General features: G+C 40.6%; 2 protein-coding genes across 3 annotated transcripts; both read right to left on the bottom strand.

Annotated features, from left to right (window-relative positions):
• Nucleotides 1–1038: 1038 nt before the first annotated feature.
• Nucleotides 1039–8909, bottom strand: mmaa (metabolism of cobalamin associated A). Its single transcript, XM_034544204.1, has 7 exons — nucleotides 8823–8909; nucleotides 8083–8485; nucleotides 7293–7415; nucleotides 6884–7054; nucleotides 5964–6049; nucleotides 4484–4633; nucleotides 1039–1872 (listed from the first exon to the last, which is right to left on the bottom strand). Exons 2-7 carry the CDS (start codon nucleotides 8483–8485, stop codon nucleotides 1585–1587), a joined length of 1221 nt encoding a protein of 406 aa, XP_034400095.1. The 5' UTR covers nucleotides 8823–8909; the 3' UTR covers nucleotides 1039–1584.
• Nucleotides 8910–10515: 1606 nt separating this feature from the next.
• Nucleotides 10516–26475, bottom strand: smad1 (SMAD family member 1). 2 transcript variants are annotated; one of them, XM_034544048.1, is made up of 7 exons: nucleotides 26229–26475; nucleotides 17784–18349; nucleotides 15214–15486; nucleotides 14990–15106; nucleotides 13054–13275; nucleotides 12560–12816; nucleotides 10516–12099 (listed from the first exon to the last, which is right to left on the bottom strand). In XM_034544048.1, exons 2-7 carry the CDS (start codon nucleotides 18181–18183, stop codon nucleotides 11956–11958), a joined length of 1413 nt encoding a protein of 470 aa, XP_034399939.1. In that variant the 5' UTR covers nucleotides 18184–18349; nucleotides 26229–26475; the 3' UTR covers nucleotides 10516–11955. The 2 variants fall into 2 exon arrangements, with proteins under 2 accessions (XP_034399939.1, XP_034399947.1); XM_034544056.1 differs by having other exon boundaries at nucleotides 17784–18345.
• Between the last annotated feature and the right edge of the window lie 270 nt (nucleotides 26476–26745).

Here is a 26745-nt window from a genome sequence, read left to right as displayed (position 1 = left end):
CAATTACCCCAATTTCATTATGGCCTCATTGGCTTCCACTTCCAAAAAGCTCCACCGAACAGTCCTGCAACTAAAATCATCTGCAACGCCCTTTTAAATTAGCTTTAACCTGTTATTATGCAAAAATGACCAAAAGGCCCGCTGACTTCCCATATGTGAGAATTTGCTGCTTTTCTCAGTTTTAGATCATTGTAATATATGTGTGGTTAATAGTCTGTTTTTAGCATTTTTATCAACTTATTCAGATGTGTTACTAGAATTGCACATACTAAATGAATAACAGTTCGTAGTAACCCTACTTTGCACGGATATTATAAACATATATTATATTTTTACAATGATCGATGTCTATGATTTGAAAATACTCTTTATATAGATTATACAGGCATATGTCACTGACACTGGAGTCTTCTGCTTTACCCTGAAAGAAGCAGCATGTCTGCATAAATTAATAAACTAGCTGCACTGGAGTTATGAGCCTTTGACTTCTCTTTGTCTATAATTCTCTGGTGGCGTCCAGGAGTGCAGTGCATTATTAAAGTAATTCTGAAAATATTAAAAGTGTGTTTTGCCTGAATTAGAAGCAGCCGACTCATTTAGGCGATACCCAGCACGGACATTTCTGGCTCCAGAGTGCAGAAAAAATGTAATTACGTCTTTGACAAATCTCAGGTCTAATACTCGTAGAGGAAGTAATATTAATCACTCCCCCCTTTGTTCATATCGTGAGCAAAGAGGAGGAGAGAGAAAAGCTTGGCCAACTGTACTGACAGATTTAATGTTACTCTCTTATCCATTTAAGATTCACATCATTCTTTTAATATAATATTCAACTTGGGAACACAAATGGAGAATAAAAACATTGTAGGTCAGTTGCTTTTCAAAAAGGGAGAAAGAGCGTTTGTTATTGTCCGTGGCAGCTCAACAAGAGATACACCTGACCATAACAAAATGCCCTCTCTCTGAGCCTGATCATTTATTTTTGGGTGACAAATAGTGTGCGTTATTGATCACTGTATGAGAAATAAATCATACCACTACAGTAATTGTCATGCCAATATTTAGGGCATGAACAAGTCACATTTAATGACCCCATTCTTAAAAAGGTGATGGTTATTGTGCAAACTCCAAATGTACCAACATAGTCTTTACAGTTCTGTGTGTGTTGCACTAATCGTATTAAAACGAGGGTCTCCAGTGTCTCCGTCATCGAGGACAGGATCTGCTTTGGATAACCAGCTGGTTACCAGTTGGCAGCGCAACATTTCATATCTCACAGCAATATCGGACACAATTGAAATATTTTGAAATGCCGTCCACGGTCCAAATGGATGTGTCTTGAAGCAGTAGCTGAGAAGGGACAACTCACAGCCCGCTCTTCCTCTCCTCATTTGGATTATTTCATATTAGGTGTTTTGAATTTCAAATTAAGAGTGAAAAAAGCAAGGCAGCTTCTTTTTGTGCAAACTAGAGTCAAGTTCACATATCCTCACATGGTCCTGGCTTTCCTTGGCACCAAGTGGCCCTGACCGGCCATGAGCCATCCATCCTTCTCCAAAAGTACAGCCCCACTGATTGCTATGGTTATGATGATGATGAGAAGGCTTTAAGAAGCAGGTCAGCAGCCAGGCCCGGGGAGATGGCTCCTTTGGTGACCCTCTCCTCGAGGTGAGGCAGAGCCTCTCTGACACTGGGGTGATTCTGGAAATGGCAGAGGGCGTTCTCCTGGATCAAAGTCCACAGCCAAACCTTCTGCTGGTCCCTCCTCCGGCCCTGCAGTTCACCGCGGGCCAACATGGCGTCCCGGTACGACTCCATCTTTGCCCAGACCTCTGGGATGCCCTCACTGGTGTATGAGGAGGCGCGCACCACCTGAAGAGGAAGTCAGGGGGGAGGGGGGAGCGATGCATGTGTGAATTTAAAGGGTCTCTTTTTCAACAACCAGTTGGTAGTCTGGACAATTCGACTGTCCGGTCTGAGGATATCCTCACAGGCAGAGCAAACTGCATTTGGTATTGGAAGTTGGAAACGTGATGTGAACCTTTGTGTGTTATTTAAGATTCTGTATGGAACAACATGTCCTCCTTTAAACCACGTTGTCAATCTCATGGACCGTACCTCCAGGAAAACAAAGGCAGCTGCCAGAGGCGACAGCAGCACACCTCTGGAATACTCTACTTTTCCACTGGACACTGTATTTTTATAATCAAACTTAAAATACAGTTAAAATTGTCCTAGTACCCAAATGGTGGAGACACATAATATATAACTACAATATCTATTAATTACAGCCGAGGATCCTCGCTGCATGTTAAACCCTCTCTTTCTCCCCTTGTTTCCCATCTGTACTGACAACTGTCCCGTGAAGGCAAAAATGGCAATTAACGTCACATTATTTATTCGAAATTGTCTATAGGTTTGTTCAAAACAGAATTTCCTCTTATTTCCTCATGCGATTTTTACTATTATTTTTTACAGTTAGATAGATCTTCAAAATGTCAGTGTTGATTGAACAATAAAGGTAGACCTGGATATGTCAATATGATGTATGTTTAATATATATATCTCTAAAGAAATACTGCTCTTCAATACAAAAAACACTTTGGGTTTCTTTTGACAAAGATATAATGTAAAGGTGCATAAGCTTTGTTTTTAAGGATAAAGAAGCGTTTCTATTTGCACTTGAGTTTGGAGCATTGCTGCTTTTTCAGTAATTTTTTCTTCTATGTTTAAGATTGTTTTAGCAATCAACCGTCAACCTGGAAGAAGCTGTCATGTCACTTTTCAAACTGTGAGTATTTGTCTCCATAAAAATCCTTGTTCATTCATGTGACTGCATTTTTTTTTTCAGAGATTGCTGCCGATTCAAGAGCACATGATGAAATTCAGAATAACGTTTAAATTCATCTCAATGGCCATTCGTTAAGATGTGGAAGACCCATTAAGGACCCCATTAAAAGTTAAGCTTCTGTTTGTTATCACTTATAAACCTGTGAATGAGAAAAGGGAGTTTGGAGAAGTAGAGACGAGAGTGGACTTCAGTGTTGATGTCCAGCTTCTCAACATCTCATAATCCAACTCAAAGCATTTCTTTAAGATCATCTCTGCCTCGTAAATAACTTTCAAACACCGTTTTAAGTCAAACCGAGATCAGAAGTAAGAGGTGGGAGCGAGTCAAAGTTTATTCAGGTATCACTTTTCAAAACATGGGTTGCAAAGTGCTCTGAAGTTACAAAAAAAGACGATTAAAAAAAGGATTTAAATAAATATTTCAAGAAAAGATCAAATTGAGACGAGATTGGAGTAGAAGAAATCATTCAACTATTTTCACAGACTAAGCTAAATCCCACTTACTATTACTTAAAGTAATATTGGTGGAGTTCACCTTCAAGAACAAGGCATTAACAGACTGCTACTGATCAATGATTAGCAATTGACATTGTCAAATTATTGGTAGAGCTGAGAGACTCCAGATATTCTGTGGTTCAGGCTTCTTTAACATGAGGCTTTTATACTTTTCTGTGTTTTATATTGTCAATTAGATGTTCTTTGGATTTTGTTCTGTTGGTCAGACAGAAAGGCATTTAAAGATGGTTTTGATTTTCGACATCTTTCTGAGACTTTATGGAACAAACCATCGAACAAACTATAGATTGCGAAATATAATTGTTAGTTGGAGCCCTAATTGTTAGTTAAAGTAGTTTATCATTAGGCCTCAATATTTCTTTACATATTACAGTATGTTATTGACAATAACTTAGAAATCAAAGTAGCGTTAATGTCGTGCCATTCATAAATTAGGTATTCATGCTGAGCGCGGTGGACCATAGAGGGCAGATTGATGAAGATGAGAGACTAAATCATAGATTGTGCTTCTGTAGGCCAAGAAGACACACAAGACACAAAAGAGGGCAAGACAGCCAAAGCAAGGATAAATGCGGAGAGCAGACGACGAAGAGAATCCCATCAGCTTTTATGTGGAGTGCGCATGCTTCTAATCAGCAAAATGCATGAGACAGCAGCCCAGTATTCAGAGCAGGAGGAGTAAGGGGATGAGGGGTGGAGGTGTTTCCTGGCAGCTTGCCCAGTGGGCAGATGCTGCATCGGGCTGGGAAAACAAAAGGACAAGGCCAGGCAGGCCTGGCCAGGCAGGCGGGTGAGCTGGGACATGCAGGGAGTGGTGGGACACTGCAGTACTGAAACCATGATGCCATGACATCATCACCATCACCATCGACCCGCCCCATCAAGGGTCGACTGACCTCTCAGTGGGATGGCTTGTTGGGTACACAGAGCAGCAATAATACTGCTGCGACCGCCCAGTAGGTCAAATGTTGAACACTTGTCAATTGTCCTTTTGTATTTTTGAAAATGCCTATTCATTCTGATGTGGGCTCCCTTCCTCACTGCACTACCTCCACACACACACACACACACACACACACACACACACAAAATCAGTCCCTTACACACATACACACACCTTAGGGTTCCAGGACTTGGACTGTCTCCTGAGCAGCTTGAGGGCGCTGGTGTATTCGGTCTGGATCCTCCGGGCTGGCACCACCAGGTCTCCATCCGACTTCGTCACCACCACCAAGTCGGCCCTCTCAATGATGCCTCTCTTGATACCCTGGACAGAGATTTTGGCATTAAACCGGGGGGGTCATTAACTTCCCAAAACACTGCAAATAAATCTGATGTCTAGACACCTAATCTACTGAGGGATCTGTGTACAGAGTGATGGATGGAGCTGTGGTTGACTGCCAGTTTACTAATTTATTACTCTGATATTGTTGCTTTCTATCGATCCCTCACTGCTGTCAGCTTCTGAGTGATCAAAACAAGGACCGCCGTTGTTGAGCTTATTTGAAAATGTCTTTGACTTTGTATTCAGCTGGCGACTCGAAGCTAGAGCAGATGTAGAGAATGTCTGCAGCTGTCAACGTTGTTTGGGCTTTATAAGTTATTTTGCTCTACTTTGAGTCATGTAATGCGTCGTAAAATAATGCAAATGAATGTCTTTATATCACATAGTTTTGCGGCATTCAATTACAGTTTAAACAATTTAACTGTGCTGTTGAGAATACTCCACTTACAATCTGAATACCATATGTTTATTGTTTATATGCTAGTTTGATCATCTTTAAAAAGAATGCGTATTATTTAAAAATAATCAAAACAAATGACGATCGAGCTGATTAATGTCCCAAACTAATCACCAAGGCTAATCAAGTCATTAATTTAACCAATTATTAAATTGATTAGCATGTAGTTTTTGTCAACATACTTTACATTATATGTCAATTAGCTGACGCTTTTATCCAAAGCGACATACAATAAGTGCATTAAACCATGAGTACAAACTCAGAACAACAAGAATCAAGAAAGTACAATTTTTTCAATAAAGTTAAACTACAAAGTGCTATCAGTAAGAGACATTTAAGTGCTACTAAAGTGCTACTACGGCGCTACCTTCCTCATTCAAGGTATAGTCGAAAAAGATGTGTTTTTAGTTTGCGATGGAAGATGTAGAGACTTTCTGCTGTCCTGATGTCAATGGGGAGCTCATTCCACCAATGAGGAGCCAGCACAGCAAACAGTCGTGACTCATCTTTACATACAAATGTGAATGCAAGTCAATTTCTGCTTTAATATGCATGTATATTTGTAAATGTATTTATGCAAGAAGGTTATTCTAAATCATCTATTTACTCCATCAGGAATCTGTGGTGTAATAAATCAATCAATGTTTTCCCTTCATAAAAACTTTTTACTCAAATGTTGTGTGTGCAAATTTAGACACAATTATCTGACAACAATAAAGAAAAACATTCAGGAAATTGTTTCAATGCCACTATCAGAACCAACTTTATAACCTGCCAGCTTGAACATGAACATTATTCAACCTGGAACATCTGATTTACTCTTTTCTTTTCTTCCAGCTCGTGTTTTTCACTGACCTGGAGTTCATCGCCCCCTGCTGGAGGAATCAGCAGCACAAACATGTCAACCATGTCAGCCACTGCAAACTCAGACTGGCCCACACCTAAAAACAAAAAGACGGATTTAAGTGTCACCAGTGATCAGCAAATCAGACAAAAAGTAAGTGACAAATCCTCAATCTAAAACTAAATCCATAAAAAAGGCTTGCATGTTGTATCCTACAGTATAATGTATGAACAGGAGAAAAATAAATGCAATTCACTATATTCAAACAAATAAATAAGGAAGGTGGTTCAGAGGTTCAAAAATGCTTTTGAATAATTAGGAACTTCACGTTCATCACACTGGATGAATTCAAACCTCAACAGCTAATATTTACCAAATTGTGTCTGTAGGACTAAGTATCAAAAACTGAGTTACAACGCATACTTGCTGAAATGGTTGCGAGTTTCTTATTCTTAGGTCAGAAACGTACTGACTTCAAAACCCAAATTTGTTAATTTTATACTGGATTTGATATGGAACAGTTCTTATAAAGACAATTTTAGAACAGCACTGAACATTGATGAATTTGTGTGGTTTGGCTTATTTTGTTCAAACAAAAAAAGGCATATTGGCATTTTCACATTGGCATCTAAACATTTAATATTAATATGTAGCCCGACTAAGAAAATGTGCCAATGTGTTGAGTTACCAGTTTTTTAAGAAACAATTAACTGAAATGTTAAATATGTTGGAGGAAAAGGCGTACGGGAGAAACAATTGTCAAAAAAATGACAATTCCTATTTTTATATTGAAAAGGGTGTATATTACAACAGAAAAAAACTACTAACAAGTAGAGACCAACATTATGACTTTAAAGAAATATGTCTTGAATGGATAGAAATACAGTATTATAGCCTGAGAGAATATTCATTTTGAGAATCAGTGTCTTACCTACGGTCTCGACAAGGACAATGTCATATCCCGCTCCTTCACAGAGAACAATGGCCTCATTAGTTGTTCTGGTGACTCCACCAAGTGTTCCTGAGGCCGGCGATGGCCTGATGAAAGCGCTCATGTCCCTGGAGAGTTCAGTCATACGAGTCTTATCACCCATCAGAGACCCTGCAACAAGAGGGATGAATCAGTCATAAATTGAACATTTATTAGTGTTAAAGTGCTGCTGTTAATTCAAATATAATAGTTGTAGCCCAATTAAGACATCAGAACATACATAAAACATTTTAATCTTTACACATTATCTTTTACAATTTCACAAAAAATTGTTATGTTCCTTGTAAACTGTAAAGCACCCAATTACAGCTCTTCATCAGAATCATATACGATGATGATCTGTGTTTACCTCCTGTAGTGCAGGAGGACGGGTCAACAGCCAGCACTGAGACCTTATGTCCACGTGCTGTTAACATCTTCCCCACCACCTCGATGAAGGACGACTTCCCCGCTCCTGGAGGACCGGACAGACCTGAGAAATTAAAGCAATCGAATCAGCAACCAAATTAATGCGTGGTACACTGCTCTTCGCTTTGTAGAAACATTCAAAACAATGATCAGATTTTAATATTTCACTTTAACGGACACAAAGTAGGCCTAGGGCCATGTATAATGTGCGCCACTGTACTTGAACTTGGAGACGTGGTCTACATACATACACTTAGTGGCCACTTCATTTAGTACACTTGTAAAATATAATGCAATCCAATACAACAGCTCAGTCATAAACTTTGCCTTTAAAAAGATTTTAAGTTTTGATTGACAGGGACAGAGAGGTCTCAAGTTAACCACATCATGTGTTTATTACTGAGGTAGTAGTTTGTGTTGAACTGGATTGCATTAAACTGAAAGGTATTTCTAATGCTTTACCCACCCTATTTATAAACATATAAGAGTATTAGAAACTTCTTTCAATATAAAGGTAGTTCCGTACAAGTTTTTTTTCCAATAATAAACATATCTCAGACAGTGTAAACACAAACTGAACATTATAGTCTTACTCAATGCAGAATATGTGGCAGATCGGTTGTATTGGTGATGAATTGGTAAGAGAGTGTATATTGTAGTTCAGTTCCCTTGGTGGTGTCTTTCACAAAAGCCCAGCTGAAAACAACCAACTTCAGCCACTCAACACACACCTACTCGGAAAGCCACGGGCTTCCCTCCATTACGACTCTCCTGCTCCCTCCTGTAGACCAGCACCCTCTGCAGCAGCACCTGAGCAAGCTCTTTCTTCCTGGGATGCTGGGTCTCCACCAAAGTGATGGACTCCGCCAGAGACGCCCGCTGTCCTCCGATCAGCCCTTCGTACAGTTTATCCAGCAGCCTCTGCTCGGGCCCACTCGGGTCCTGTATGTGCGACCCAAGGGCTGTGCTCACATCCCTCTTGTACTGGCAGCTGGGACCAGGCACGGTGCTCTGGGAACTCGGGAGGACCCTTTGGAGGAGGCAGCATGTCCTGGTGCGCGAGGGGACAGTGGAAGAGATGTGGCGATGGAGGGAGAAGCCAAACCTCCGCATTTTATGGTAAATGTGGGGCATCTAGGAGGAGAGACGAGACGACAAACAATTAGTCAGAGTTGATTCTTGAGCGTTTTAGCTAGAGCTACAATGTTTTATTATTTAAATAACAAAATGAGGGAAGAGTGTCTCCTCCGTCCCATACACGTTGCGGTAACTTATGTTATGTATAGTTAGCTGACGTTGTTTAGGTTAGCTTATAACTTTCAGACAGCGACACAACTTGCTGTTTTAACGGTAATTTATGTTGTGAACTCGACGTTTTCCCCGTCCTGCGACTGTATATACAGTTGTTACAAATACGGCGAATAAAACACTTTAATAAAACAAATAGTTTGAAATGACAATTCAGGCTGACCTCGTCCCCGCTGCTTGGAGGTGTGTTACAGGTTAACGTTACATATCAACGGTTCATTTATCCGCTTCCTGTTTCCGGTGACGTAGGGCACCGCCTCCGACAAACGGTTCCCGTCGTTTAATTTATGCAATGCAAATATATTTAATCTCTAGGATTGAAGACATGTAACGCAAAGGGCAAAACAATATTTAAAAATAAATTATAAATATATATATGAAGTATGAAATATGAAAACTTAAAGGACAGTGGATAACTTTCGCCAACAGGGGGTAGCAGAGGTTAATTTTCACATCCCTGAACACAAAAGCGTTGTTCTTCCGTGTAGCAATATGTTATGACGCCCAGATTGTTAATATATAGCTTGTTTTGAAGGTATTACTGACTATGCACTCTTTATTTATAACTATGAACCTCTTAATTGAAAAGTGTCTTCCTATCACTCTGGGCTGTAGAGTATTTTGGACAATTTCTCTGAACATTAAATGATAATATAATGTACTGCTTGCATTTGTCTTGCTTTTAAAATTTATAATCCCAACCCCCTTTTTAGCTTCATCAGTTTTGAAGAGAGGGCTAACCAAGGCTACTCCAAAAGCTTTGATTATACAGAATAAAAATTAGTCGAGCTCTTAGATAATTAATCACAGACAATAAAATAGGCAAATACGTAGCATAGCAGTGGAATGTGGCAATACCAAAATAAAAATAAATATGAATTTACAGAAAATGCATAAAAGCTGCAACTTCTAATGTGTAGTTCACGTCTAAAATCCTTAATCTTAACACGTAGATCTGGTTGGGCTATACAATCAAATTAAGTTGCGTAATTTCTGAAAAATGTCACTTGCATCTGGGGTCTTGGTGGCCTCTTGGACTCACAAAGTACATTACAGACATTAAAATAATACAATAAAATAGTAGTGCTTTTTTTTCAAAGAAATAAAACCACAAGTTACATTGGAAAATGCATGAATCTACATCCAATAAAATAAATGTTCTAGGTCCATACGTGAGACAAATTTGCATATTTCCAGAAAAATTAATTAACACCTATCTTAGTGTGTTTCAAAGCCCTTATTACATTTGTTCAGTCAGTTTGGAGTGCAAGAAGAGAGACAGCTCTGGATTATTAGACCATATACCATATGCAGGGATATGACACCGACACTTTAAACATTCGGAGTCTGTAGACAACCTGACGTGCCTCTCTGTGGAATTTGAGAGAAACATGCAAACTCTTGGGAAGCAACAGCACTATCCACTGTGCAACCATACCACCCACGTCACGTAGTCAGATGGAACTCCTGCATGCTAACCCTAACCCACAAACACACATTTCAGTGATTTCCTGGAAAATTGTTGTCAGTGTTCCAGGATTGTCACAATGTGCCCCATAAAACACATCATTTCATGCATTTTCCTGAAATTTACTGGAAAATGCAATCATGCTGAACATTAGTGCAGTTGGCTTTCAGATGGACTTGTAATTGTTGTGCCTCCCTAATTGAAGGTCTACGACATCCATATGCACACACACACACATACAGAGTGGTTGATGGTTTTGAAAGTATCAGACAATAACATGATGCATATTTTCTTTGCATGGGTGGCCTTTCAATAAATAGACAGGGCACACAAAAACACACAAACACATGCCCTGACAAAGCGTTCACAAAAGAGACAGACATATTGGAAGTATTGAAACAAATTTATTGAATCTTCCAGTAGAGGCTTGATATTCATGGAATAAAACTGCTTTTCTGGGAGTTTTACTGAGCAAAAACACAAAGAAGGAGAAAAACTAAAACAAAACAAAGAGTCAATGTGTGAAAGTGCAGACAGACAACAGAAAACATGTTCAAAAAAATACAAAAAGAATGTAAAGAGTAATACAGTTTAACAGCAAAAAGGATTGCTCAAAGCATACAATAACTGAATGGCAAAATCTGCATTTAATTTAAAAAAAAAAGAAAATCATATTCAGACATCAGTAACTGATACCCTTTTTTCAGTCAACAACAAAAAATTGAATGCTCAACATTTTCCCATAACAGTCATCTAACATGTTTTGCTCAGTCGATGTAAAAAGAGAATGAGGAGTCACTGAAATATTGATGTCCTCAACGTGATTCTGTATCTGACACATTTGATCTTGTATTTGCCTATTCTTCCTGTGGTGTTCAGCTACCAATGTGTCACACTACACTAACCAAACTATGCTTTGCAAAACCAGACTGCACAGCACATATTCTAATAGTGAATATATCTAAACACTATTCTTTTTTCCTTAAAATTCATTTGAAACACGAGTGTAACACAAGATGAGCAACATTTAAACATTAGATACTTTTTTCCGGAATAGTCTGAAATGCCCTTTAAGTGCCATGCCTCACACTAAGCCCCACTCTTAACTCTCAAACTCACTCTAATTTCGCCCTCTGATTATTTGTCATGATCTCTGAAATGGGATTTTATTTATATAACAACTTTGTACTGGTTTAACATTTTAGCCAAAGAAAGAACACTTTGAAGAAACGGCATTCTTGTTTTAAGTATTTGGAGATGATGAATTTTTCAGTCATACTGGTCACCTGCTAACTTTTTACACTTTGTAAGTACATTTCATGCCAACCTCACTGCAGTCAGGCAATAGACAGCAGCCGACTGCAATTTTGGTGGAATGTCCCATAATTATTGTAACTACACAAGTATATCTGGATTTCAGAGGGAATATTTATATGAAAACTAGTAATGAGTCAGAATAATAGAACAATGAAAAAGCGACATTGTTGGAGCAAGATCGGGGAGGATACTTGCATCATGATGAGTATGATGGTCTAATTATTACAGTTGGTCACAAAGATCAAGTATCTTCCAGTTGCATCACGCTCACTTTGCTTACTCCTCTCCCAGACTGTAAATGTGCCCAATTCAGACATCCTTCAAGAACAAACCAATGTAACAACCCGCCCAGCCCTACTTGTCCCAAATCAGCTTGTGTTTCTGTCAAAATGTCTATCAGTTATTGGAAAAGGCAGGCTGGCTGAACCACAAGCCAATCTGTGACCCTATTCTTGCTACTTAGACCGACGTGCTGGGCTATGGACAGCCACGGGGCTGAGGACAGTGGAGCCTAGGAGACGGAGGATATAGGGTTGTGGGGGGAGCCCATCTGGGTTAGCACCTTATCCAACCACTGCAAGGGACCATGCAGGTGGATCTCAATCCAGCAGGGTGTGCTGGTCACATCCTGGCGGTGGTACTCTGCTCCCCAACCCTGGAACACACGAAAACACATCATTTTTAATTTCTACTCAAATTTGTTTATTTTATATATCAGGCTGTCGCATGTTGACGTTGATATTTATACCCAATTCAAATATTATTCATAAAAAATACCGATACATATATTCAAATATCTGATGTGGGGTTTTTTTGAATGTGATTTTTGTTTGTATTGATTTTCAATGACAATAGAACTAGAAAAAAACAAAGTGTGGGTCAAAAACAAATGAGCAACTTATTACACCAAGATACTTTAGTTGTTTGCACTGCAAATAAAATGCAACATTCTGATGCTTGTGATTTTTGAAATCCAGGTCAATGTTCACCGAAATAAAATGTTTGAAATTCTCAGATTTCTTTAAAAAAAGAAAAAGAACTGTAAAACTTCAAGTCAGTTCTTACAAAATACACCGTAGGAAGGTCAATATTAGCATTAGTCAGTCAACGCTTACCTTAACGAAACTCATGCGGATGGTACACATCTTGGTGAGCTCATAAACGGCCTCGAAGCCGTGGTTGACGGACTGGGCCAGCAACTCAGCAAACTCCTGGTTGTTGAAAATCTTCAGGCTGCAGCCACTGGGAATCTTACACACAGTCGTGGGATGGAAGCCGTGGTGGTAGTTACAGTTACGACTCTGGACGAAGATACTGCTATCACTCAGACATTCTGCATACACCTCCCCGCCAACATAATACAGATGGACACCTGAGAGGAAGAAGGAGAGAATTCAATGTCGGCCACCTGGAGAAGCAGAGCCGTTGTGTCACTTTCATCAGCAAAAACGAAAGCCCCCAAAACATCAGCGCCGTCGCCTTAAAATCAATACGCTAAAATGTTTACTCAATTTGTTGTTATTGTTCCTATCGACAACATGAATTGATTTAGTCTCGTCTGCTGACAGTCGGTGCATTGCACTCATTGACAAGGCTCTCCGTACTGCACCTTTGCCGATGTGCCGCCGGGTGTTCTCAATGGTGGAGTTGCGGTTGACGTTGGAGAGCAGGCCGAGGCAAAATCGGTTGCGGTTGTTGGAGGGATCTGTGAAGCCATCGACGAGCACGCTGGTGGAGGATGCCTGGAACGCCTCTCCGACCCGATTATTGAGCTCGTAGTAAACAATTGAGCACCAGTGCTTGGGTTCCTCATAGGCCACGGGCTGCACATCTGCACAGGAAACACATTGTCAGGTCAAAGGGGTGTGCTGAGTACACTGAACACGCAGACACAGACACAGACACATTTAATGCACATTTAAGACTCCTCAGAGCAGACTCCTCTACAGACAAGCTGCCAGGAGCCGCTGATGCCAGCTGTAAATCTTACTCATCTGCACAATTATATCTGGCAAATTGTCCCCTATAGCCCATTAACAATGTTCTTAATAAATATATAGGACCCACTGGCTACATTTCTATACATTTATGCTGACCAAAATCAATGCAGATACTTCTTAAAGTATGTCCACTGTCTGAGGTCTGTGTGTCAAGCCTTTATTGAGCAGAAAAACAGTCAATAGACGGTGCCTGGCCATGCTCTCTGAGCCAGTGCCAGCCAGCCTCACCCACTCTGAGAGGGAAGAATAAATCATGTTTATCGAAGCACATACTTCTCCTAAACTTCCTGTAGCATGGCACTGACTAGCAGGTGTGTTTTGTCTGTCCCCTACCCAGAACTGGCCTACAATAGAAACCCGCTCCCCCTGTTCAGGATGCAGCTTGTGGAAAAGAACTAAAAAAACTCCCCAAACTCCCACTTTCAGCAAACCTTTCAACAGCTCTTCCTGCTACTGCTGTCACCATGTGTGGGCAGCATTACTGGGCCTCGGATGAATGATCATTAAAAAGTACAAATATGTTGTTTGTCAGGTGTGGAAAACTAAGGTTCATACCAGAGTTCAGCAGTTATTCCAATGAGTTGCGAGGCAAATTCGATTGCAAACACCTGCATAGTGTGTTTGTGCAAAAATAGAAAATGTAACTATTAAAGAGATGGATTGGATTATTACAACTTGGGTCAGCTTCCCTTGTTTTGGCCTTAATTTCTATTGGTTGTATCATCAAAAGAGCGGAAGAAAACCTCCCTTTCTCTACAGGCGTCAGTAGCCTCTCACCCTTGACTCAGTCCTTCAGCTCTCAATCAGATATACAGCTGTCAGTTCAATGAGGTTGTGGGGGAATTTTAAAAAAACAGCCGCCATTGTGTCTTTACATGTAGAGCATCCTGAGAAAACCCAAACGATGCAATTGAATACTGATTCGGTCGTTGAAGCGTCAGCCTTAAGAATGACTCTCTAAATGAGATGACGCTGGACGCCTATTCATGTCCATTGTGCTGTATGGTCTGTTACGTATTCATGAATGCACAGTTCACATGTGTCTCTCGCACAATAAAGCCAAAACCACATAGTCGAGAGAGCAGCAATTATTGCACCACATTTCCGATCCGAAAGTTGGAGGTAATTAGTGAACCTTATTGGTAACGAGTTTCAAGCCATTACCACCAGCAGAGATGACATAAGCCTGAGCTTTTAAAGACCTCGTAAAACTGCTCGGAGGTCTGGCTTAATTTGTTGAGGTTTTGAGCTTCCCATGGGCTCACACCCAGACAGAGCCTCACTGTCAACTAGCAGATCCTTTCCACCAACTGTTCAGGTTTTATCTGACAGGATATGGCATACAAACTCATCTGAGGTTTTCTTTTCTTTTTTTTTGCATTTGGAGGTTGACCACAAGAAAGGAAAAAAGAAATATCAGACTTCCCAGAAATGTTTGCACCTGCGGATCAAGGGAAGCAGGTGCAGACAGCTTTATGTGGATGATATCACTGTGAACACAAGGACGAGTGTTTGTGTGTGTGAGATAGCAACCGCCATGGTTACCTGGTCGGTTGTTACTCTCTATAGGCAAAGTTGGAACCAGGAGGTTGGTGTCCATTGGCTGGGGACAATCCTGAGTTATCTGCTCCTCTGGGGGCATGTAGGCAGGAGGGGGTGTCTCTGCATCAGGAAAAACAAAGAGCAGTGAAGTGAGTTGTTGCCCGGCACTGAGGAAAGGGAACAAAAGTGGAAGAAAAGTGGAAGAAAAGTTCACTGTTGAATCTCACCTGGCATTTGGAATGGACTGTCGGGGTCAGAGCTGGATGGTGACTGAGGGAAGGTGGCGCTGCTGCTGCCGCTTCCCGGCGAGTTTGGGTAACTGTTTACCGGTGAATTGGGGAAAGTGGAGGGCATTGTGTTGGCCTGAGTGAAGGATTCTGGGAAGGTCGCATTCTGCGGCATGTGCGGCTCATTCTGTTGTAGAGGGTTGCGAAAGCGAGGCAACATTGTATGCTTGGCGTTGAACTCGCTGTTCCGCGGTACCAACACAGGGGGCAGCACTGAAGATGGAGAAAGACATTGAAATGGTTAACACAGGAAAAGCTTTGACGCACCAGCAGTTCTTTAACCAGAATGTTTTTTTTTCCTGTGTGTAGACATTTTTTAAGAATGGCACTCCACTAATAAGTCAAACCAAACACTTGATAGAAAGCTTTAAAGCTCTCATTGAACCTTTTTTCTTTCCCTTCTGATAACAGCTGGGTGATACAAAACCATAAACTGTGAGACTGTCAAACTTTGCCATACAGTTTATTAGCCATTGTAGGCAACGTTGTAAATCAAAGAGGATGACTGTTTCAAGGCAATATACAACTTGTATATCATTTATTCTATTTTGTTTCCTACGTTTATCTTTGAGTGTCTTTATGTTATTGTTCTGTGATTTATGTGACTTGGCTGCTGGCTTAATTGACTATTGTGTTTAACAAAGAAGACACAGTCTTCCAGTCGTACAGTTGTACAGTCACACAAAAGCAACACAAATCTATACAAATTCAAAAATAATTTAATTCCAACATAATAAATATACATATATATTTCTGGCTCTCGCCATGTTTCTACGTTCTGAGCGCAGATGTCCCTGCATTTTTTTTGTATGTCAGCTTCCTGCCTGTTGGTCTTAGCCAGCGGTATTTGGCCCAGACTCTCAGGTTTCTGATCTGAAAAGACCATTTGAGGCAGGCCGTTCTTGAGGAATTCATCACTTGGGGTAAATAAATATCCTGGCTGATGTGAGGGCTATTCAGATGCAGTGCATACAAACTACAGATATACGCTCCACTTGTGTCTATAAATACCTGTGCAGATAAATAAAGCTGGTGCTGAAATATTAGCTGCTCTCAGTGTTCCTGCAGGTAGCCCATGTGTGCTGCAGCAGGCCAATGCATCAATGTAGCAGTTTATTTCAAAGGATATATGTGGAGCAGGTGTTTGGTTAAATAGCACGGGGAGATTGACAGGATGTGTGTGTAGGCGGGTGGTGTGAGGGGAGAAGGGGAGGGGGTAATGTGGACAGACAGGTGCTGTGGGGTTTAATCACCTTAACCCTCCGTCTTCCACCCGCTGCTAAAACAAAAAGTGTGCAAGCCAGGCAACAACTCTTTCCTCCCATTGTGTGTGGGTGACTGGCTTCCTGTTCCAGCCAGAAACTGTGCAAGCAGGCGTGTGTGTGTGTATCCTGGTTTTTGTAACATGCGTGCAAGGGCCGAAGCATGTGTGTGTGTGTGTGTGTGACTGTGTGTCTACATGTGAGCATTAATGTAAAAAAGGCCAGCAGCACAGAGCATGCCCAAAACAACGCCCTCATTCTCTCCCAGATGGAATTTCCTGCCCCACAGCAACAAAATATGAAGAAGAAAAAAACACACACATACAGACACATACTCTTGGCCCTTTACACACTTAGCACTCTGCAAACAGCTGTTTCTATCTTGTCAGCTGACCCTCATTTGCTGTTTATTTAGTAAGAGGCCAAGTAGTATTTGCTCTACCTTGGCAGTGAAGGCGCTGCGGCTTTGGAATCTTTTTAATATCTCTTCAAGCTTTGTTAGCTGAACACAGTTTTATCGGAAAGCCTATTCTGATTTTAGTTAGTTTTTTTTATTATTAGATTTTACTTGAATTGTCTTATTTATTTTTTTTAGCGTATATTATTGGAGTTTGTTTTGTCAATTTAATTCTGAGCTTTTTTATATATTTGTAATTTGATGATGGTAATTTGCTCACTTGTGTGAAGTAACTTGTCTTTGAAGGCCCCATGTTGTCTTTTTTCATTCATACAGCAGGTCTAGGTGCAAAATAAAACCTTTGAAATTATCAAACCAAACATTCCACACTCAAACTGTGCCTCTAAATTAGCCGTCAGTACTTCCATAAGGTTGTGATGTCGCAGCTATACAGTTTAAAAAAAAAATTAAAGCATATAAACATGTGGGAGGAAAAAAAAAGAGGTAAAGACATCACTGGCAAGGAAAATTCAATATCTTCAGGCTCAAAAAGTTCTGGAAATATTTCTTCAAGGTTTTCCTTTTATTAGGAAAAACATAAAAATGTGGATGTTGCGATCACAGTAAATGGTATGTTCCTGAATTACAAGGACACCAGGATGTCCTTGAAATTAAATTTTTATTTACGGCAACACAAGGAATGCCATGACTGCATTTCTATAACTGATTATGGTGTAAGAATATCTCAGACAATGTGGGTCATCATGTCGTGGCTGATTAACTCAATAAGGTTAGTATTGGCCCTGACAGGATCGCTATATCTCTAATTATTTCCGGACCAAATCACTCACCTGGACTGTCCACTCGTTTGTAGTGGTAGGGGTTGATACACACATCCTTCTGTTTGGAACCAAACGGGAACTCGCAGCACTCCAGGGCCTTCAGCTCATGGTGGGACTGCAGGTCGGGCCAGCGCCACACCCGGCAATAAATGACATGCGGCAGACCTTTCCTATGGGACACCTGCAGCCGTCCATCCAGGGAGCGGGGGATTGTCACACAGTTACTGGCCTGACCCGGGCAGCTGAGAGCCCTCTCCAGCTCCTCCATGGCTCCCTTCTTCTTTTTCAGTTTCTTAACCAGAGCATCCACGGCCTTTTCCGCCCATTTCTCTTCCTCGTCTCCCTGCTTCCAGCCCAGCAGCCGTTTGACAGCCGGGCTGGTGAAGGAGAAGAGCGAGGTGACGTTCATGTCGGACAAGCCGCCCTCCTCCCCTCTCCTTTCTGTCCAAAAGAAAAGTGGGAGCAGCGATAGTGGTCTCGTCTGACAAAAGATAGGGTGAAAAGAGTGTGTTTTGGAGTTTCAGATCATCCTCAGCTTCAGCGACGTAAGATCAGGTCCTCTTGACAGTCACTTGCTAGACGAAAAAGAAAGTTAGGTTAGCATCCAAGACTAACAATAACATCAAAAAAAGAGATTAGTCCTGCTTGCTGTGTCCATTCCCAAACAACGTTGTAGCAACTATGGCACACATGAACCTCTCCCCCTTTTTGTTTCACAAGCAGCACTGACGTCTCACCAGAAAATAGTTATTACAACCCTTGACGAGGCGATGTCGTCATCATTATAGCCATCATGGCCATGTCTGTCACGGCTTCTGGGAAACTGCTTTAGTGGACGTCTGCCCCAACCAGGCATTCTCCAGATAACTTCCCGTCCGTATGGCTTGTCACATTACCACCATTCACTAATGTCATGTACAGTAAAGGACTTCACATGTATATTATTTTACTTGTTAAATCTGCCATCCTGACCATTTCTTCAACATGTATTTTATATTGTAAGCTAAATAGCAGCTATAAGCATTCATTGGCCGATACATTTCCAGTAAATAGTGAAACATTTCCAGTACAAAACATTGAATATTTGACATGTTTTTTTAGCTGTAGCTGCAAGTTATAATTATGTTCATTATTAATGAATACATTTTCAGTCTATCGACCGTTGGTACCATGTTTAATTCATGTCATCTTATATAATTCATATACACTGCAACAGGAAATAAACTAGGATACATTTGGACTTTAAAATGATCCATAATATGTAATATGAAAATGCCCCTCACAAATTTCCAGAGCCAGATTTACACTGATTTAGCGTAAAAGAGACAAAGGCAGCAAATCCTCCCATTTGAAAAGCTAGATTGATTGAGATAGATCTGATTATATACATTTATGACAATAGACTAATCAGTTAATTGTGTCAGCACTAATGTAAACACCTAATTTAGAAGAGTTTTTCTAAGGAGAACTTGAAAAAAATCCCAGTTTTTCTAAGGAGAGCTTGAAAAAAATCCCAATTTTGATGTCTTCAAATTGCTTATTCCTGCAACCAACAGTCACAGATCCAAAGATATTCAGGCTACTATCATAAAAGGAAAACCAGCTAATTTAAAATTTGAGACTCTGAAACCAGGTACCTTTATTTGCATTTCTACTTAAATATTTACTTAAAAAAACAATTGTGAAAGTTGTTGCCAAAAGTTGTTGAAACTAATGAATTAATAGACTCTAACTAAATCATAAATATATCATTATTGCAATATATAACTTAATACACGGAGATGGAGGAATTTCTCCATATTGCCAGCCCATAGTTCTACTTGATATGACTGCAAGTCAAAACATTTTAAAACCTCTATGTTGCTCTCTAACAAACATGTGAGAAAAAGTGTTGGCCAGGCCAACTCTGCATATATGTGGAATTTGAAAAGGTTTTTCAGATGGAGTCTTTCAATCAGCCGCCGGCTGAGGCAAATGTTCTATAAAGCGTCAACACCACCAACTAAAAACACTGGGTTTGAGCAGGAATCTGGAAATGTGCAGGACAATAAAAAAATAAAATAAATGTGCCCATTCACTTGGGTCCCAGGAGAGCAATTCAGTAGCCAGCACGTACACACATTGTAACTTTTAAAGGTGGAAAACAAAAGCACATTGAGCTCTTCTAGTTCCACCTTCTTTTCAGGTTTTTCTGAATGCAATTAAGAAAGATAAAAACATAGTTATGGTTCAGGTTTGGCTTTGCACAGCTCATCAGATGCTATCCTAGAATCAAATAAACAGCTTTTCAGAAATCCACCACCTTTTACCCACACTGACTCATGGGTCGCTCGCTGATTGTAAAGCCTGATGTATATTGGATTTCCTACTAGCCGGAACAAATACATCATCAAGACTGCTCTGTAGTTATTCTTGGCCCTTCAGATTATGGGATGAATGGTGATTTCTATCTTTGTCAGCTCCCGCATGTCTAAGCTACATCACACTGACAAACAGGCAGGGAAGTGTGACGAGAACAGGTGCTGTTTACAACGTGTGTGTGTGTGTGTGTGCGTGTGTGTGTGTGTGTGTGTATGTGTCTGTGTGTAGTGTGTGTTGTGGGGGCCCTGGACTCTTACTACTGCTAAACACGGTGACGGGAAGGCAGCAAGTTGCACCTATACTTAGCTTAACCATCCGAATCACATTGGCTGATCAAAAATGAGGCTGAACTATACATACGAGATCTCAACACTGATATCACTTGTGCCTGAAGACCCCACTATGATATCACAAACTACTAACATCCTAAGTGAACTACTCTCCAATATCACAGAGACAGGAAACAGGCTGTGTAGTTATGTCTTCATATCTGTCATCGGCTGCACAGCAGCGACGTCACTTCCTCTTGCTGAGAGCTGCAGGTTTTTCCACAGGTGCAGGGTGGGAGAGAAAAAGGCAGTTTCCTAAACCGGCCACCTCTGACCATTAACTTCCAGAAAATGTGGTCAGAAATGGGTCAGAAAGCCTGTTCACGGGTGACTGTAAAACGAAAAACAACTTTTTCATCCCTTTAAATTATATATTATTACCGTTCCTCCCCACAGTATTAGCAAACTTGCGTTATTGAAGAAAATCCGCTATCAAAGATCTGCTAATTCAGTGATAACCCTGTTATTTTGTTATTTAAAAGCTTTTATTTTGAAGCAGCAAAATCCGGAATAATTGTGTTTCCTCAAGGGTAACTTTAAAACGACATCAGGCTACAGCTGTGCTCCAGCCCTGGCTTTCCTCCTCCTGTGTGACGAGAGACCTACGTTTGATAATGTGTGTGCTTTCATGCTGTCTACACCTCATTGAGATCCGAACGCAATGCAAGCCAGGCCACCTTAAGCATGCGGTCATGCTGCTCGGTTCCCAATGCGAGCAAGATCCGATCTCGGAGCTTAAAGTCTTGGCTTTTATTGCATCCAGGCATGATCTGATGGGTCGCATTGAAAAGACAAGTGTTAGCATGACCTGACCTGACAAAAGACATACCAGAAATATAGCAACTTCAATAAGTGATAACTGCAATATTTCCTTGGACCACCATTCAGAAATATAAGGAGTCTTTTGATCCCCTTCCAGTCACAAAGCTGCTTTGATGGCCTCTGAGTTCAGGACTGGCTGCAGAAAGACAACCTTTAATTCATTTCAGATATAAAATTCCAGAACGTTCTGTACTGTAACATCTTGAGCAGGTTTCATAGCCCTCTGTTGTCATTCTGCTGCAGATGGAGACCATATCTCTTGGATATTTCCAATCCTGGCAGTAAGAAAGATATGACTTTTGACCTGGTGCTTATTTAAATGGTTTGATAAGGCGACCACTTCTGGTTCTGCCGAATTGTATTCTCTCTACTGACCAGCAGGGGGCGACTCTTCCAGGTGCAAAAAATGGTCTGATTGTATGGCAAAATTACCCTACTTCTCATTTTATTTATTCCCTCAGTAAATATTGTAAACATGAGTTTATGGTCTCAATCGATAGTTTCAAGTCTTCTTCAATACTGCATGATGTTCATTTAGTGAAAGTATGGTGTTATTTAGAGTCAAATAGACCTTAAAGCAGAGTTTGCTTTAGGGTGGGCTTACTGTGATTGACAGGTCAGAGCCGTATATACTGCGTCTCTTTGTCACTTCTCTGTTATTGATTCTGAAAAAAACCAACATGGCGACGGCCGTATTCCAAGATGGCGATGGCAACATTGTCGAACTCAAGGCTTCATAACTGCAGCCCAAAAATCAATGGGTGACATCACGATGACTAAGACCACTTCTTAAGCCTGTGTGACTAGCCCAGTTATGTCAACAAAGAGAAGAACGTTTTTGGCATTCATTAAAGTACTTTATTTAAAAAAAGATGAATTTAACTAAGTTGCCCTGCAGCTTTATATTCATTCAATTCAGGTGTGAAGGGATTTCAACAAAAAAATGATCGTCTTCTCATCTTCTAAAAAGAGAAAATTGAAGCCACTTGTTTCAGCTCTATTCTCCTCTCCGTTAACATCCATGTTGGGCAGTGAATTAATGTATTAGGATTCTGATTGGATTTGGCTCCTATGTCGTTTATTTTCTGTGCCTTCATTTCAGATTTAAGTGGGTACATTTGCTCAAAAGAGTTGTGTTTTGTCTCGTAGTTGCGCTTCACGTTGTTCCTTTTAATAATCGGTTGGTTTTGAACTGCGTGTGGGAAGAATGAACATAAAAGAGGTTGTACATGAGTGACTTTACGGTGACCATGTCCATTCCTTACAACCTATGGCACTGGCAAATCCCTGTTTTTAATCCCACCTCCAAAGATCTGATTGGTTTGGTAGTTTTCCAACTCAAGTTGACAAAAACACTGGACCTGAAATTGTGAAATGTGGTCAGCTATTTAGATTCCTACTAACAACTCTCTTTAGGTCTGCAACTTTTCCTTAAATCCAGAGACGTAGCTTTTGTATTTAAAAAAAAAAAAAACAGCCCAAAACACATTGACAATAAATGTAAACAGAAAAGCAGCAATGTCTGCGTGATTGATAACGTACACAATTAATTGATGACCATTCATTGTAGATTCATTTTCTGTCGATTTTCCAACATCTATTCCTTGCGTCAAATATCTACATGTAGTCATCGACCTTTGAGCCTTATCGCTAATGTCTGCTCTCCTCACTGTAAAAGCTAAAACACAAACCATCATTTACACAACAGCTCCATAAAAAACACTCTGACATTCCCAACAGCTGAAGCCGGGCAATGCTCTCTCGCTATTGTGTTAGTGGTAGCTTGTTATTGCCATCAGTTAGCCTACCGGACAGAAACCGAGGCTAATGGGAGCACAGAATGGGATCATGCGACACTGGCAGGCGGAGGCTTTGACCCACCTGGTGTGAGCTATTAGCCACTACACTAGACCCATGGATCATTTTGCACCGCTCCAGTGTCTGTTAATCAATTTAGGCCTGGGCTGTGTAGGATGAGGAGGCAGTAATGATGCTCTCTGGACCCTCCCCAGGGACGGAGCATTATAAAGAAGCTACATTATTTATCAGCAGGGTCCTGGATGGGGCCTCCATTAGCCCACGCTCAAATGGAGTCACTGGCTATAAACAGACAGAGGAGTACAGGAAGAGAGAGAGTGGTAGAGAGAGAGAGGAAGAGAGAGAGAGGGGAAGAGGGGGGAATGATGCAGAAAGAAAAAGAGAGGAATAAAGTCAAAGTGATGGCAAAGTAAGACAGAGTGATTGTTTTGGAGAGAGAGATATGGAAAAGACTCGTATATCTGGTCTCTTCACCGAGCACTTCTCGATTAAGTGCCTTCAAGGGTCGTTACTAAGCAAAGAGACACTACAAGGATGCAAGATATGCTTATTCAAGAATATAAATCACAGCAATGACTATGAAAGCATCTCCAGAGTAGCAGATGTCCCAAAGTTCAACATACCTTGAGGCCACACATTGAAAAAAAACTGACTTATCAGCTATTTCCCCGTTTTGGAGCTTTGTAAATTGAATATATTTGGGGTTTTGGACTGTAAAATAAGCAGTTTGAAGATGTCACATCCGGCACTGAAAAATTGTAGTGGGAACTTTTCTTTATTATCTGCTATTTTATAGAATAAATGATCATTTACAATGAAAATAGTTATTAGTTGCAGTCCTAATAAACTAAACCCTTTTATTAATTAAAAAATGCCAAATACAAACAGCAGAACAAGACCTGCCTTAATAAAATGTAACTAAATCAGGAACTATCTGATCAAATAAATTTCACAAATTTAAATATGTACAATATGAAATTGCATTAATATATCTTAATGCAATTTCTTGCTAATTATTGGCCAATATATTAGGTCATATATACCGCATTTGCAATAAACAAGTATTGGCGGGTATATCAGCCCATCCTGAGCACAACTATTACTAAGCTATGTCATAGCCAGTCCTAGTAGCCAGCCAATGCAGATATTTGCAGAAACAGTCGAAGAGCAAAGCTTGAAATAACCAGTCAGACATGAGGTGCTGCCCTTAGCGACTATAGCATTGACCTGGGAGGCTCCTTAAACTCACTTTTCTTCACGAACACCAACACATAAATAGCTTGGACCTAGTAAAGATTACACTGGCGTACAAGTGAGAGAAATCCAACTAGTCACTCTTCTTCCTAATACTAACTTTAAAAGACCTAACTGGGATATCAGATTCTTTATGTCCCAGACACACCAGTCCCACAAACGACTGCAGACATAACTAGCAAACACATGGGGTTTCATGCAGCTATCTCAGCCATGCTTGGCACTCAGTGTTGGGTTAGTGTTGTGTTAGGGTGGACACCTCACCCCGACACATGGCAGGCTATGTTGTCCGGGGCCGTACAGACACACAGGAGGGTTTGGACGTTGTTCACTACTGTTGTGACTGACTCTCTGGATACAGGAATGCTGCTAACCTATATTTACACTGTGTCGTTGAGTAGTTTTTTCCCTTTGCTATAGAGGATAGATAGATAGATAGATAGATAGATAGATAGAGTAATGTTTGATTTCAGTATACAGAGGCAAATATAATGTTTTGTTATATTTTCTAATGCAGCTAATAAAATAGTCTTATAATCATATCTGCATTGCCATTTACTGAAGAGCCTTCACATCTAACCCCATAATTCCAATGCTATAAAAACACAATTTGTTTAATTTTCAAACAGAATTTAAAACCGCATACCCTGAGAATGCAGGAACGATAAAAAAACTAAAAAAAAACTATTTGAAGTAAATCACGGACAAGGACAAATTCCTGTCCTTTGGGTAATCTGATATGTCATCTTCAATAATGTCAGGAGATCTAGCCTTAGCTGCTGTAGGTCTCTCTCTCTCCCTCCTTTCTCCCCAACCCCCCCCCCCCCCCCCCCCTCTCTCTCTCTCTCTCACATACACATATACACAAATTCATAAACATATTGACAAACTAAAACCAGAACGTCCTGTGCAGCACACTAGTGCACCAGTTGGATAAGTCTCCACATCAGACAAAAGACAGTAAAATGATGAAAACGTTATCATGTCAAGATGTAATGGTCTGGCGCGTGTGGTGAAATATACTGCATGTGTACTTCCTTATTCATAACACTGGTTTAGTCACATCAAAGTATGATCACTTAACAAGTGTATGATGAAAAAAGACTATGTATTAAGGCTCAAGCTTACCACCATACCACAATACAGTATAGAGCTGAATGGATAAAAGTCATTTTAGATATTCGTCAAGGACGAATGACATTCCCAGAAGATTTGAGGATTTGCTGCTTATCTTGGTTTCATAATATCGTAAATTGAAAATCTTTGGGTTGGCAATTTGAGGACCATGGGGGCTTTAGGAAATTGTGATTGGCATGGTTCACAATGTTCTGACATTTCATTGACCATGTAATGTATTAAGTATGACACATCCTATAGCTTCATGAAACCATGTGTTCAATTCCTGCAGTTTCATCTATTTTCCTTCACTGTGTACAGCTGTAGGCAAATACATGTACTGGGGCTTCTACTGACACCAGCTTTAAAGAGAATTAACCCAAAATAGGTATTGTTTTAGTGTCCAAAATCAGATATGATACAACATTCCTATATATTTAAAAAAAACGATGTTGTTCCCTGTAATGTACAGTACGCTAGCCTACATTATTGCAAGATGACTTAAGTCCATTTAAACCCAAACAATTAGCTTACACCATCATGAAAATGCGGCTACATGTGCAGCTCCAGTCTGCTAGTGTGTGAGTTAAAAAGAAAAAAGTTTGAATCTGCCAACTGACACACTGTTGCGATGATAACCGCTGGGATCTATTTCCCTACAAACAGAACCATGCACGCCATAGCAGGCGAAAAGACACGTAAAGATACTTTTCATTTAGCGTGTAAAAAAAATATAACAGAAAGTTCACAGTACCTTTTCTTCACTTGCTGCTGTCTCTCTCTCTCTCTCTCTCTCTCTCTCTCCCCTGTGTCTCCTCCTGTGTGCTCTCTCAGCCCGTCTTGGGTCTGCTCCGCCTGGCGTCAGTCAGTCGCGGAGCCCTCTCACCCTCCGCTGAGCGCCAGTATCACGCCGCGGGAGCATGCAGCCCCGACAATAACAAGACCTACTTTTCACACGTCTAACGTCTTCGTTCACTGTGTGGAAATGTCTTATGTAACCCTGAAACAATGGGGTTTGATCGCTACATACAAAGAGCTTCTCGCCACGAAAGAGTTTCTTTTTTTCTTGAGTTCTTTGTCGCAAAGGTGGTGAAACGTTGCGTGCCTGATGCAATTCAGAGAGAAAGAGAGCAGCAAATGGGAGGGCTCTTTCTTCAGAGGCTCCCAGAACGTCCCTGTAAAATATAGGATCGTTGTTTGTTTTGGCTCTTTTCTGCATGTATTCTCTTGCAGCAGTTTTAACTCTTCGGTTTATCTATAGTGAAGTCCTG

Source organism: Cyclopterus lumpus, chromosome 1 (assembly GCF_009769545.1).
Source record: "Cyclopterus lumpus isolate fCycLum1 chromosome 1, fCycLum1.pri, whole genome shotgun sequence".
Classification (NCBI taxonomy): domain Eukaryota; kingdom Metazoa; phylum Chordata; class Actinopteri; order Perciformes; family Cyclopteridae; genus Cyclopterus; species Cyclopterus lumpus.
This window is presented reverse-complemented; position numbering and strand designations above follow the sequence as displayed.